Source organism: Rhopalosiphum padi, chromosome 4 (genome assembly GCF_020882245.1).
Source record: "Rhopalosiphum padi isolate XX-2018 chromosome 4, ASM2088224v1, whole genome shotgun sequence".
In the NCBI taxonomy this organism is placed as follows: Eukaryota; Metazoa; Arthropoda; class Insecta; order Hemiptera; family Aphididae; genus Rhopalosiphum; species Rhopalosiphum padi.
In genome coordinates, this window is record NC_083600.1 from 10,082,830 (window position 1) to 10,097,981 (window position 15,152).

The following is a 15,152-nucleotide window of genomic DNA, read 5'->3' on the forward strand; positions in this document are numbered from 1 at the left end:
TGGCGTTGCAAAGAACCTTTATTTTACATTTACACAATAATAATAATTAGTATTTCGGTTTTAGACCTTATTTGCGTAGGTGGTAGGTAATAACTAGTAAGTACCTAACTATATGTCTATCGGGAATGCTAATTAATTTTAGCAAATTAAGGAGTTCGATAGACGACTAGCCGAACACCGACGGTCGAATTGTTTGCGTACCAACTCTCAAAAGTGAACGATAACATAAAATATATTATCGTAACTTGTTTCATAACACCTTTATTTGTGCAGTCAATGTGACAGCAGGGGCGCCATTTCAGTGAAAAAACGGAGGGTGCTGATGAAGCTCCTCTATCTTTTTTTATAATGTTATCTTGAGGTTATTGATACCTGTTACTATTAAAATCTAAATTAACATGAAACAATTTGCTGGTGCTAATTTAAAAATTGGGGGTGTACCCAAGCCCCCCTCAAATTGCGCCTATACGTGACAGACTAAAGCGTGATTGTGATGACCAATATAATAACGTCGCAATCCAAAATTATTATACAGATAGGTTTTTGTCCGGTAAATATTAATATCACTGACGACTTAATATTAAAATTATTATTTCTCTGACCGATTGCTTTGTGTTCTCTCGTGTAAAATAAGCCGCAAACTATTGCATCACGACGAGTATCGTGTCGAGCGCACGGAGCCAACAGCCAGTGCCCAGTAGCCACTGGCCATTGCAATTTTCAGTGTCAGTGCGCGCACAGCGCACCGTCTGGCTCTGCACTTTGACGATGCCGCCGCCGGGCGCATAAATGCACAATATCACCGCCGTCGTCGGTGCAGCACCGTCGTTACGATGTTGTGGAGGAGGAGGAGGAGGAGGAGTCGTGATGTTGTTCCAACAACAACACTACTACTACTGCTACTACTACTACTACTACTACTACTACTACTACTACTACTACTACCACCACTACCACTACTACTATTACTACTACGCTCCGCCACCACAAGACTGCCGCAGACGCCATCCGCTCGCTATATCTCCGTCTCTGTTATCAGGCGTGCGACGCGTTGTTGTTGTGCGTGCGTGACCGATCGCGTCCATTTACCCCGTGTGTCCCCGAGACGCGATATCATCATCATACTATACATATCCACCGACCACCACACATTTACGCTCACACTCGCACACATACGCGCGCGCGCATACGAGAATCCTTTTTTTCGTTACAAGAGATACAGTTTTTTTTCCCTTGAAATTAAGCGAAAACCATGAGCATTACCGTTGCGGTGAACGCGACCGACGGTGCGAACGGCCCGCAAGCGGCCGTCTGTCAATCGGCGGCGCAGCACAACAATTGTGGCGACTACAACGGTGGCGGCGACGGCGGCGGCATCAGCATCGACGGCGGCGGAATCGGCAGCGTCAACGAAGACACGGCCGTTTTCAACCACGAAAACAAGGATCAGCGACACGAACAGGTACGGACGCGTTCGCGCAGCGATGTGGTTTGTCGTTACACGGGACGGGAGTTATCTGTTGAGTCGCGGCCGCTCTTGTCTGGCCGTCGACAACGTTTGTTGACGAGTTGTCCATGTGTCGCGTGCCGGCGTCGGGTGCGATCATTGATATTCTTTGAACGGCGACTGTTCGAGTTTTACTTATTGTACGACCGTTCGTTTTTGTTGTGGGTACTGTTTGTGGCATAAGGCGGTCTGGCCTGGTGACGATAAGAAGTACTGTTGTTGACGTTACCATCGGCTTTGCACCGTACTTGTGATTTATAAAAGTTTAACATAATCTAATTTTACAAAAATCAATCCTATGTTTATTAATTATTGCAGGATTCTATTTTTGTCCGAAACAATATATATATATATATATACGTGTGTGTGTATTTTTTAAATTATTTGAATGTCTTACGAAGATGATCTGTTCAAGCGTTATGTTTCTATTATTGTTTTAAATTTAAATTCCCAGTGTTAATGAATCTTAATAGTATATAGGCTTATATTGTATTTGTAGCTCATCATTGGTTCCTATACATTTTGTATATCAAATGTACATAAATAGTTATTTAAATATTTAATCCTGTTAAGCTTTTTATTTCATCTTATTAGTTTGGTTCATAAAAGCTTTTAACATTTAACATAGCTATTTTTCATAAAATATGTATTTAACATATTTATATATATTCTAAGGATACCAATTAATGTTGAGCTATTACATTTTCACAAATTTCTTACATTTTCTCCTTGCACTTATGTAAACTGTAACACGTTTTTGCAATAACATGCATACAACTAATACTCACATAATTATTAGATGTTTTTCATACTATAATTTAAACATATTATTGTTATTTATTTTATTTAAAGAAATATATTTTAGAAATTTAGTTTTTTTGTATATCATCACTATTTTCAAAAATATTATTTTTTTTTTAATAAGACTATAAATTAATACTGATAAAATAGTACACTTCCAAAAACTAAGTAAAATAACTTACATCTAAAATATTTTGAAAGCATTAAAACTAAAATAGGTTTTTATTCATTCTTCAAATTAAGATAAAGTAGCAATATATGATATTATCATACATAGAGTGATTACCAAAAATATAAAGAATTCTATTCATTTAATTGTATTTAATGAGAAATGATAATAATTACTAATTTTTACATAGGTATTTTTTCAATATACCAGTTTCAAAATATTAAAAATTAAATATATTTGAATATTTAAATAATATTTTAATAACTTTTATTGCTTATTAATAAGAACACATCAGTCAATACAGGTACTATGATAGTATGATGAATGATGGTATTTTTACATTTATTAAATAAATAACTAATTAGGTACTTTTTAAATTATTTTAAATTTTATGTCTAATAAATACATTAATTTATAATAAAATAAAATTTGTATATATAAATTTATAAATTATTTTAATTACCTATATTTTAATAACATTAATAATTTATGTATTTGGGTTTCAGCTTGAAAAAGATTGTAGAAACCTTTTAAATCAAAAAGACAAGGCTTGTTGCTATAACTTTCGTGATTTTATTAGAAACAAAGAATTAAAGTAATAAGATAAATTTATTTTCCAATATGTTATATGTTACTTATATAGTTGTTTTTCACCACTAGTGAAGAAAATGAAGTGCAAAAATGGGAAACAAAATGGAATTCTCTTATGTCTTACATTCGTACCGTATATCGAATGGCAATGGATGGTGTTGAGGTTGAACGCTATCCCCCCCATAATATTTTTAAAGAAGCGGCTTATGAGTAAATTTATTTATTTTTAAAAATATAATGTAGAAAAAATAATGAATTATCATATTAAATTTTCTAGATCTAAAAGTTGTGATTCTTATCATGTATTTCAAAATGTTGAAAACCTTGTTATGGAATTTGTATTAGAAGCAAGGTCTAGGCAAGTGCAAATACTAGAAAAAAAGAATAAAGAAACGCCAGAAATGCCTCAAGTCTTTGTATTTTGTAAGTTATTTTAATTATTTTATTAATTTCTATTAACACTTTTTATTTTGTCATTAGGTTTATTAGACAGCTATCGAAGATTAATGGCTGCTACTGATCATTTAAAAGATGTTATTAAACCTATTGAAGAATATCATTTATCAAAATTTAATTTATCGTGGCGAATGATGAATCAATATTTGTATCATAGTAGACTTTATGCTGATAGAACGATATATCATCTTGTAACTACGTTTATAGAACAAGTATGTTTTAAAATCTATGATAAATTTTATTTTATTTATTTATTTATTTTATTAAATGGTATTCATTTTTTTTCTATATAGATCTTATCAATACCGATATTGTCAAAGTCTTTATTGAGTGCTAGTTTAATCCATGATTATACAAAATTTGTAAAGGAGGTAAAACTTAATATATCAGAATGGGCAGAAGCAAGGACTTGTATTCATAATATCAAGTAATAATTTTTTAAAACAATAAATGAAATTTAAACAAATACTATTTAATATTTTTACTTATAAATAGATGTAATGAAGTTTGGGCTATGGGTGCAAAAAAATATAAAGAAACTATGTTAAAAGAAGAAAATGGCTTGTTTTCTTCATCACTGCCACCAAATGATGATTTTGTAATAGATCTTACCATCCCAACTCCACCTCAATCTCCAGCTCCCGAGTATCAGTTAGTTTTAATTTAATGAAACTAAATTGTATTTTTGTACAATTTAAAATAATTTACAATTGTTATTATTATTGTTATTTTTTTTTAGGGAAAGAGTAGATAATGATAATTGTGAAGATATTGATGATGACGGAGTTTCTAATTTTTGTGATTGCATACATACTGTAATGAATCAATTAATATATTTAATTTGTACAAAAAAAATTGTAATAACCAATTTGTTATTTATAGGTGGAAACTCGAAAAAATTCTTCTGTTGATTTTGATCAGTATGTGCAGAATGGAAAATGTACTAATTTACAAGAAACCGAAGAAATCAATTCAATTACTTTTTCATACTCTAATATGAAAGAAAAAATGTTATGTTTTTATAGTGGTGAAACATTTACTGATGAAGATGAAAAGCCTGTATTAACAGGAAATATAACTAAAAATCTTGGGAAAAAGGTAAAAATATTTTTTTTTATTTTCAATTGTACATACATTTTTTGATGAAGTCAAACCTATTTATCTAAATAATATTATATTTACGTTGAAAATGGTTTTAGTACATATTACTACTTATTATTTGAATATATGTTACAATTTATTTTGTTAAAATTATAAATGTAAATTTTTTTTAACTATTTACATATTTGAATAGATAAAGAACTGTTGTAAATATTATTGCAACACAAGGTGGAAGCTATTGTGTTTTTTTCATTTTCATGTGTCAAGTTTATAAAAAACAGTGTTCACTGTATAAAATATTAAACTAATATTCACATTTTAGACAGAAATTTGTAATGTTAATTTAATTACGATTTTAAAATGTTTCAAATTTTGTTTGATTCTATTAAACTAATGTAAAAACATTGATATTTTTTCAAGGTACTTAATTCAGATGCTCAAATTAAGTCAAAACCCGTGGTTAATGTAAAATGTCCTTCAACCATAGACAGAAATGTAACATGTAAAGTAGAAATAGAACAGTTACCTAAAAGACGATACCCATATCCACAAGTAAATAAACCTACAGAGCCAACAGTTAAACCAAACAATCGTCCAGTACATGGTCATTCATGTCATAAACATACTGAACATGTAAAACGTATGCATCACCATGATGAAGCATCAGAATGTAGTTCAGGCCGATCAAGTCAAGATGATAGCTGCTCAGAACGTTCTTCTTCAAGTCCAAGGCAATGTGACTGTTGTTATTGTGAAGTTTTTGGTCATGGAGTTGTAAGTATTTAAATGATAATAATGGTGTATATTATATCTAAAATCTATTCAAAATATTTTTTTACTTAATTAAAAAGTTGTTACTAACAGTTTTTATTATTATTATTATTATTTTTTTGAATGACTACATTCAGAACCGTGCCGTTAAGATTTGGCGCCCAGGGCAAAATTAAAAATATTCGCCTCCTATTTTATTTATCATTATGCATTTCAATTTTTTTGGCGCTCCCTTTAAACCATGTGCCCGGGGTGCCTGCCCCCTAGGCCGCCCCCCCCGGCACGGCTCTGAGTACATTATTAATTTACTAATATTATATTATTCTTCTGATTCAAAATATTTGGAGTATTTCTATTTATAAAAATCAAATTTAGGATTTGTTTATTAAGAATATAACTTTTGATTGGTAGAAAAATTGACCAATATTTTTTGGAGTACCCTGTTCTTACCTTACCTTATTGAACATAATTATAATTATTACAACTTTTAAAATACTTTCCAAAAAATATTCTGTTTTGGTATAAGGAATTAATAATATATTTTATCATTGATAAAATGTAAAAATGTTATAAATAAAAAATAATTTTGAATAATATCGTATTTGTAAAAACTTAAAATTAAGTGAAAAATATATATTTCAAAAACATTAATATTTTATAACAATAAGTGTTTTTAATAAAATAATTAAAATATCCTGATATTTTTGTACCTTCATATCTAATCAACAATTAAATATTTAAAAACAATTTTCAGCCTTCTGTTGCACCAGTTAGTCGTAATTACCAAGAAATGAGAGATCGATTGAGAAACCTTTATTTGTTAAAAAAAGCCAAACAAACTAATGAAACAATTAAACAAAAACAAAAAGAACCTAATGTGCATAGACCACTTCCTGTTCATCCACCTAAAAATATTCCTCAATCAGTTGCTGATAAAACTGGTAAGTAGAAATATATTATTAGTGTAAGTTTTATAAACATTATATAAGCATATATTATTTATATTTATAATTTTATTACTTTATTATTCTTATATTTTAAATAAAAATGTAATATATGAGGTCTATTTAGGTATATATATATTATTATCATTAATATTTTTTGTGTACTGTTTTGTATAAAAACGATTAAAAACTAATGTACTATCTTATCCAAATCACTAATCTTGAGAAAAGTTCCTAAAAATATTGTTATAAATACCTAAAATTCAAGTCTATATACATTATAACCATGTTAAAAAATTAAACAGGTTATTTGTTAGTATAGAGAGGTTTAATTTGTTTGTTTGAAATTTGATAGGATAGTACATAAATAGCAGACTGGGTGGTGCATATGTGTTGGTAGATTAAAAGTAACACATCCATATATACTTAGCTTAAAAATAATACCAGGTCTTTTATCACAAATAATTGAATTCAGAGTTTTTGGTTTACAATTCTTTTAATACATTAGTGTATTAATACCTTATTATATATATCTGGTGTTGAATACAAAAATTAAGGTTTAGTCAGTGTTTGGAACATTCACTAAAAAAATGAATTTGTTCATGTTCACATTCTATGAAAAAAATGAATGCATTCATTTCATTTTTTTAAATATTTTTTTTTACAAATCGTTTACCTACAATCAATATAAAAATCCATAAACATTTATGACTTGTCCCAAAAATAAAAAAACAATTTAGAATTAGACTTAAGAGCATAAACATTTTATAAAGTATCTTAATTATATTTTTAATAATTATCTGATATATTTTAAAATTTAACAAGTACTAGGGCACTAAGTTTACAGTCATGAGATGGGACTGGGTCAAATAAAATATATAATATATATATTTATTAAATGTTAAATAAATTGAGAATCTTAAAAATCATTAAAAATATTAACATAGTTCACATTCAGATTCTATTTGAAAAAAAAGAGTGAAATTCGCGTTTTGTTCACTATGTGCATGAATGTGTGTTCATGAACGTTTTGAACAATTGTTCTTTCCAAACATTGAGTTTACTTATTAGGTGTATATAATGCATACAATTTTAAATTATAATTTCTATATAAAATATTAATAAAATAATAATTGTGATAAATAATTTAGTATAAAAAGTATAGACTACTTTTTTTTATCTTCTCTGATAATCAAAATATCTCCAAGATTCCTGGTATAAATAAACTATAGAATTAAACGAATATATTAATTGCTCAATTGCTACCAAATCTTATTTTTGGTATCAAATATTATTGAAGATTTTAGGTAATTAAATAATTTTTTTTCAAATACAAATAACATTTTATTTAACAATAATTTTATATCTGATTAATTCAAGTTTTGTTACTATTTGTTTTGGGAGTTTTTTGGGTATCTAGTTGATGCAAATCAAAGCCCACATAAAAATTAATTATTTTGTACATATATAGATTAAACTAATTATTAAAAATAAAGGAGTTAGCCCTTATTAACATTTTTTAAAATATTAAAGAAAAAAACAAATTATAACTCAACACTTGTTTGGGTTTTGCTATTAAGTATTAATATATCATTTAAATCTAACATTTGATGTATTGTATAACATTTTATTTTTTTTTGAAGATCATTAAATGTTACCAATATTTAAAATTGAAAGTTATTATTACTAATTATACATTTAATTTAATTTATTTTTAGGTGCTGTAACCGGAGTTCAACAACAAAAAGTAGAGCCATTAATTGTTACCAAAGTCATTAATGAAAAAATGAAATATAGTAGTGAAAATGTACCCGAAAACTTTCTAAAAGAATTATCTGAAAAGCCTATCGATGAAATAGTCAATTTTATTGAAGGCAATAAAGCAATTAATGAAAAAAGAGCTGCAAAAAAAGCTAGACGTAGAGAGAAAAAAGTATAATTTTAAAATATTTTAAATTAATGAAAGCTGTATTTAATTTTATTTATTTTAAATAGGAGGAAATGGAGAGAATAAAAAAAGAAGAAGAAGAGGCTGAGCGTAAAAGAATTGAAGAAGAACATAAAAAACAAGAAATAGAAAGACTGAAGCGTGAAGAAGCGTTAAAAAAAGAAAAGAAAAAAGGAAAAAATCAAAACAAACAGCAAAAACAGAGTCAGCAACAAAAGCAAGTTACTAATCCTAAGACTCAGCAAATAACCAAGCAACAAGTGCAGCAAAATACCCAATCTTCTAAAAAGAAAAACAAGCAATCTCAGGGAAATGGTAATAAAGAGAATATATCAACTAAAAAAGATGAAAAATGTAAGAAAGATGATGTGGAGAGTGCTAAAATGGTAACAATAAAGAGGGATTCAGATAGTTCTAAAGTAACCATTACTTTTAGAGGAGCAGTTGAAGATGATGTTTTGTGTACTTTATATGACAACGAAGGTGAGAACATTTTTAATAACTTCTTTTATACATTTTATTTATTTTGTACAACTGAAATAGCAGTTATTGTTTAATTTGACCATACAATATTATAATATATATAATAAAGAAAACAATTCTAAATTCTGATCAGGAGATTTCACAATGATATGTGTTTTTGGTGGTAATCGGTCAAAAAGTCCGTTTTAAAAAAAGTTGAACAAATAGTCTGGGTTCAGTTTTTATAGTCGGACAAAATGTCCAAAAACACAAAATATTTTATATGATTAATATTTATTTAAAAAATTTAAAAATGTTTATAGACATTATATATTATTATACACATTATATTATTAATTATTATATTTTTTTATATTTTCTTATTTTCATTTATAATCATATAATTTATTACAACATATAAGTATTAGAACAACAATATCAAAATACATTTTAACAAACAATGAATTTTATTTTATTTATAAATAAGTCAATCTAAACTAAAACTAAAAATAAAAATATATGTCTAATGATAATAAAAAAATAGAAATTTGTCATCATTATAGGTACCTATTACCTAACTATACTACTATGGTGGATTTCCGTTATATTTTTTTTCGTCCGCGATTCGTTTTTGGTATATATGTCATGATATATAAAATATGTTTCAAATTAAATAAATTGAAATTATATTTAGTACTAAGCCACTAATGGGGCAATTGTCTTGTGCTGATCCCTAGTATTTTTTCTAATATTGAAAAAACCATCAAAAAACTGCAGCAAGAAATATTTGTTTAATATCAGTTCCCGATTAAATTTATTTTTATTTTTTGTTGTCATTCTAAAAATCTGATAAGAGACGAAACCTTTTTCTCAAAATGGTTTTTTATTTAATATTATACTCAAATTCAACACATCTTTTACAGTGACCTATTTAATGAAAAGTATACTTAAAACTACTATACAGCTGGAGCAAGATTCCCTGTTTTATTTTTCATTGATTGTATTGTCTAACAATTATTTCTCTAAATTACAACATTCTTCTTTCACAATACTATAATAAATATTGTATTTGTATTGTGTATGTCCTTAATAAACTTTTCATTTTTGCTTAAGGTGTTCTATTTATTACTTATAAATTATACTTATATATTGTATCTTTTTATTTTTAGCTATTAAAGCAATTCAGAGATTGTGTGATAAAAATAAACAGCCTCAAAATAGAATAGAAGAAAAACCCATTAAAAAGAGAAGTAGAAATCGTAAAAAGAAACAAACTGAACCTGAACCTGAACAACCTGAAACTCAACTTAATTCAAAACCAGTAGAAAGTGTTTTAATTACTAATAAAAATGCACCAAAGTTACCAACAAATATGAAATGGTATTGTTCGCCAGATGTTAACATTACACCAGTGCCAAATACTTCAAATTCTGTTCAGCAAAAACCTAACACAGTGTTAATAAAACGAAGTAATAATAATCAAGTATTCACTCGCCCTCTACCACCACCATCTCAACCAATGCCACTTACAAGTCCAACTGCTATACAAATAAATGAAGCTGTTAATAAAATATCCTCATCATCAGCTCCTATTGATATTGATAAATTACAGTTACCACCTGGTATTACTATTACTAAACTTGACCCTTGTGATTATAAACCACCAAGAGATATACAACAATCTACTGAAAAGGTCAGTTTTATAGTTAGACTTGATTCATACAATTATACATCTAATACATGTATTATATTTTATTAGCATTGTATATAATATATTTTACTTTTTTTTTTTATGTTTTAGTCTAAACCTGCATCGACATCTCAACAATTTCCATTTGCCTCGCCTGCTGCAATGACACCTTTTAATATGCAGCAAAATGCTCAAAATAATGTTGTTGTTGTTAAGACTGATGGTTATGATTATGAAGGATCAACTGGTAATTCATTTAAAAAAAAATCTACTATTTAACTTCTAAGTCATACAGTAATTTGAATTTCAATAAAAATATGTGTTTTACATATAGTAGTAGTGTTAAAAATGATGTCTTTTAGAGAACGTAGTACCCGCGCATGTATTGTCTCCGTCTTACATACGTATGACTTAACTAATTTTCATTCACTAATTTCAATAGTGTGCTGTTGGTTTTGATATTAGAATAAATTAACCTATTATAAAATTTAAAGGTAAGATTATTATCTGTGACCCCATACACCCTTTTATTGATATTATTATTTTTAAGTAAGTTATGCAATTTTTGAAACTGTATATTTTAAAATGATCATAGTTTACTTAAAAATAATAATATCAATAAAAGGATATATGGGGCCCTAGATAATAATCTTACTTTTAAATTTTATAATAGGCCAATTCACTTTAATATCAAAACTAACAGCACACTATTGAAACTGGTTCATTTTAAAATTATTGATAGATAGTAATCAATGATGTATTTTTTAACTTCTTATGAACAATAATCATATTATTTGGATAGAACTCAAAATTAACTATTTTCATAATTTCTATTGTCATTATTACCGTTTCTAATGTAAAAATTAAAAATATTTTAACTTCTATAAATAATTTTCTAATGTATACTTATTTTTGATTGAATTATGAATTATAATACACATTTTTTGCTTTTTAATTAATTACTGTTTTTTTTTTTTTATATATATATAAAATATTAATTTTTTGTAGAATGGAGTGGTGCAGCAAGTAAACGTCATAGACGCCGTAAGAAAATCAATGGAGGTACCTTAGATGACACAAATTCAGAAAATATTCAACCAGGTTTTACAATAACTCACAAATCATCGACAAGAGATCCGTGTAGTGAAGAAGGTAAGACCATCGCTGGACAAATACCAACTAACACACCACGAACTATGCCGTTGCCAGTGATTATTCAAAGGCATGGTGGTATGGTTACTATAAGAAATCCACTGTACCAGCGCAATGATGATGCCATTCTGACAGAAAATAAAGACTTACAAGTTAACGGTGGCGACGACGACAACGCTAATCCGTCTGGTAAGCGAAGACGTCGTCGCCGTCGGGTTAAGGGCGGCTCCAAACAGACGGATGTTGAGGGTGAGCTTTGCTGATGTCTTCCCTAATTTCCTGTAAATGAAAAATCCTTTAATCATATTTTTTCCTATGTAATATATAGCAACTAGCTTTTTTTAATTTTTAATTAATATGAGTATAAAGTAAATTACACTTGTATAAAACAAAATTATCACCCAAAATATTTTTTTAACTTGTTTTGTAAAGAAATTTGTTTATGTTATTTCTTAACTTTTAAATTACAACAATTATATAAAATGACAATGGTAATTTTAAAGTAATAATTCCTTTGAAATGTTGAGCACTAAAGTACTTATTAAAATACTATTTTTATTGGTTATTTAAATTTTAAATTAAAAATTAAAAATTCATTAAAAAGTTGAATAAAATTGAAATACACATGTTATTAAAAATACTAACAGAACTTACAATTCTCCATAGCCTAACATTATTTCAATAGATCTGACAAAATATTTTATACATTTTTTAAATTTTTTATTCATTATTTGAATTATTATTTTGTTTTATTAACTTATAGGTAGTTTAAATCAAATAAAACATTAATATTGGGATTAGCCTAGTGTCTTATATAATGTATAGAAGTAAATTTTCATGTTTTCGTTAACTTTTCTCATAAAAAATTTAAAACAATACTTTTGAATGTTAAAAATATTTTTATTACATAATTTTTTTACTACCCATTTGAATTATTTTATATAGACAGTTTGGTTATAAAACAAATAAATGTTATTTTAAACACTAAACAGTAAACATGAAACTGATACCATAATAATAAAATGTGGCATTAACTTTTTAAATTCCCATCTATGAGATGAATATATAATAATTTATAATTTGTCAAATCTTGTGTTTACAATGTTTAAAGTTTAAAGTTTAAACATACAAAATAGATTTCAATTTAACAAAAGTATCTATCAATGCTGCAATTAACTAAAAAAATTATAAGCATTAAAGTTAAATTAATATATAACTGTTACAATTGATAAAATAGAACGTCCACTTACAACTAAATTATTTAATACTGAAAACAAATGCCTACTATAAACTTGTATAATATCTACCTCATTTATGTGATAAATATCTATATAATTTTAAGTTTTTAACAAATAGTACAAATTATACGTCCAATGAAATGTAAATACTTTTTATTTGAAATAGGCTGCTTTCTTATGGTGATGGCAATTTTAGCCTCAATAATTAAGATTCAAACTTGTTGCATGCTTGTTTTTGCAGCTTTATTATTATTATTATTTTTTTAATTAATATTTCTTTTGCTTTTACTCGTGTTTTGATTTGCTTAAACAATTAAATAATTTTTTTATACAACGTTGTATTTAGATGATTTGTGTAATTTTTCTATCAGTTATGACAATTTATACTATTTTTATTTCACAGTGTTTGAAGTTTGAACATTGGACAGAAAAATAATTATTTAATTATATTTTTGTTGTACTTAAATAAACACAAATAATAGTATTTTTAAAAAAGTCCAATTTTCAAAATATAATTTTATTTTGTTTTTTTATTTTATACATTTTTTGTTTATTTTTTTTTTATGTTTAGTAATTGTTACATAAACAAACAAAAATCATTATTCTTTAGGTAGCTCTAGAGGTCTGCTTTTATTTTGTTTGTATCAAAGATACGAGTTGAGTTTTTCTTTTGTTTTTTTTATCCATTTTGTGAAAATAATTGTTGACAATTATATATATTTATTTAAAGTATTCTTACTATTTATTTCTTAATAGGCTTTTTTTTTTTACTTACAAGCATTTTCCTATTAAATAATTAACAGCTATTAAAAAAATATATATATATATAAATATGAATAAATAAAAAAAGAACAATCCTTTTATACAATATAATTTGCTTGATGGTTTTGGATTTCACACTCGCACGTGTTGATATTTATATATTATTATAAATATATTATTTTTGTATAATTTCATAAAGCACATTGCTTGTGTGGGGTCTATTAAGTTAATTCCAAATTAATTTGGACCGTGCTTTCTCGATCGTTAGCTTGTACAAACCAAAGAATGTAACATTTTCTATCAGTTCCTGCCAATGGTATTATCCTTTTTGCGAAACTTGTAACAAATAAACTAAAATAGTAGGTTTCATATCATGAATGTATGATACAAGCACAACTACAACTTCCTTAGAATTTAAATCTAACTTTTAAAAACAGCAAGACTCATTAAATATAACAAATTATTAGGTTTCTTATATATATATATATACAATTAAGATCGAGAAAGTAAATCTCCAAAAATGAGTGTGTTTGTGGCCGTTTGCAGAAAGCGTGTTCGAGCCAAAAGACATAGACCTGGAGGATGGAGAGATGGATGATGATGAACGAGAATTAGAAGCATTTAAGCGGTTTTGCTTGCAGTCAGTGCCGCCACAGCGCAAAGAAAAGGTACACCTGAACATCAAGGACATAGTTTTGAAGAAAAAGAGTACCGCCGCGGCAGCAGCTGCTGCAGTTGGGTGTGTGTAACATTACATTTTATCACTCCTTTCAAATACGTTGTGTTCTTTAGATCCCTCATTATTTTTCATATTCAACTGTAAGTCTTGCAGTGTTTCATTGTCTCTCTTTTGAAAAACCTATTTTCCTTTTTTTTATATGTCTGACGTGATTCGTATTTTAAGTTAAACTTACAATTTAAGTAATTTTTAGACCCAGACTTAACTTATAAGTATTTTTTTTTTTTTTTAATGTTACTATGCATGATATAATTTGTGCTGTATCAGTGAATGTTTCAAACAATTGATGTAGAACCAAAACCATTGAGCACATTTAAAATGATTGTATAATATTATAATAAATGGTATTTGAATATATATGTATATATATATTATATATACATAATATTACATACATCAGCGCCTGTTATTAGTATTATGTTAAAAGTCAACAAATAAGAAAATAAATTTGGTGTACATATATTTAAAATACACTGTGTATATTTACATGTTTAAACACAATGATTTAATTCATTAGCAATAATGAATTCTCCTTTATACTTAATTTACTCAAGAGTTGTTGTAGATGGTTAATAATATTTTTTAATTATTGTTTAAAATTAACTAGGTATTCAGTACAAAAATAATTACCAATCATTGCATCGGAACATTTGGAACTGAAAAAATTATCGGATTTAGTACTTAATATGAAGTTCATCACAATAATTGTGCATAATTTATTAATTTAACATCTGGCTAATCAAACCATTTGGATCTATTGACAAAAAGTATGAAAGTTTTTAAAGGATATACAAATGACTGATAATGCTCATCTTTTAAAA

At 27.0% G+C, this 15,152-nt stretch overlaps 1 protein-coding gene across 2 annotated transcripts; it reads left to right on the forward strand.

Annotated features, from left to right (window-relative positions):
• The first annotated feature begins 1,030 nt into the window (after positions 1-1,030).
• On the forward strand, positions 1,031-14,802 carry LOC132928685 (uncharacterized). Of its 2 annotated transcripts, none has more exons than XM_060993522.1 (17): positions 1,031-1,462; positions 2,984-3,072; positions 3,138-3,278; positions 3,346-3,491; positions 3,549-3,736; positions 3,818-3,951; positions 4,020-4,175; positions 4,264-4,339; positions 4,407-4,622; positions 5,046-5,399; positions 6,151-6,337; positions 8,059-8,273; positions 8,336-8,771; positions 9,920-10,443; positions 10,552-10,687; positions 11,449-11,841; positions 14,139-14,802. In XM_060993522.1, the coding sequence occupies exons 1-17, from the start codon at positions 1,253-1,255 to the stop codon at positions 14,339-14,341; spliced, it is 3,804 nt and encodes a 1,267-aa protein (XP_060849505.1). In that variant the 5' UTR covers positions 1,031-1,252; the 3' UTR covers positions 14,342-14,802. The 2 variants fall into 2 exon arrangements, with proteins under 2 accessions (XP_060849505.1, XP_060849506.1); XM_060993523.1 differs by having other exon boundaries at positions 11,449-11,592.
• The last annotated feature ends 350 nt before the right edge of the window (positions 14,803-15,152 follow it).

Coding starts and splice junctions, on each gene's coding strand:
- LOC132928685 (XM_060993522.1), top strand. CDS start 1,253: ATGAGCATTACCGTTGCGGTGAACGCGACCGACGGTGCGAACGGCCCG. Junction 4,340..4,406: donor TTTGTGATTGCATACATACT/GTAATGAATCAA, acceptor TGTTATTTATAG/GTGGAAACTCGAAAAAATTC. Junction 5,400..6,150: donor AAGTTTTTGGTCATGGAGTT/GTAAGTATTTAA, acceptor AACAATTTTCAG/CCTTCTGTTGCACCAGTTAG.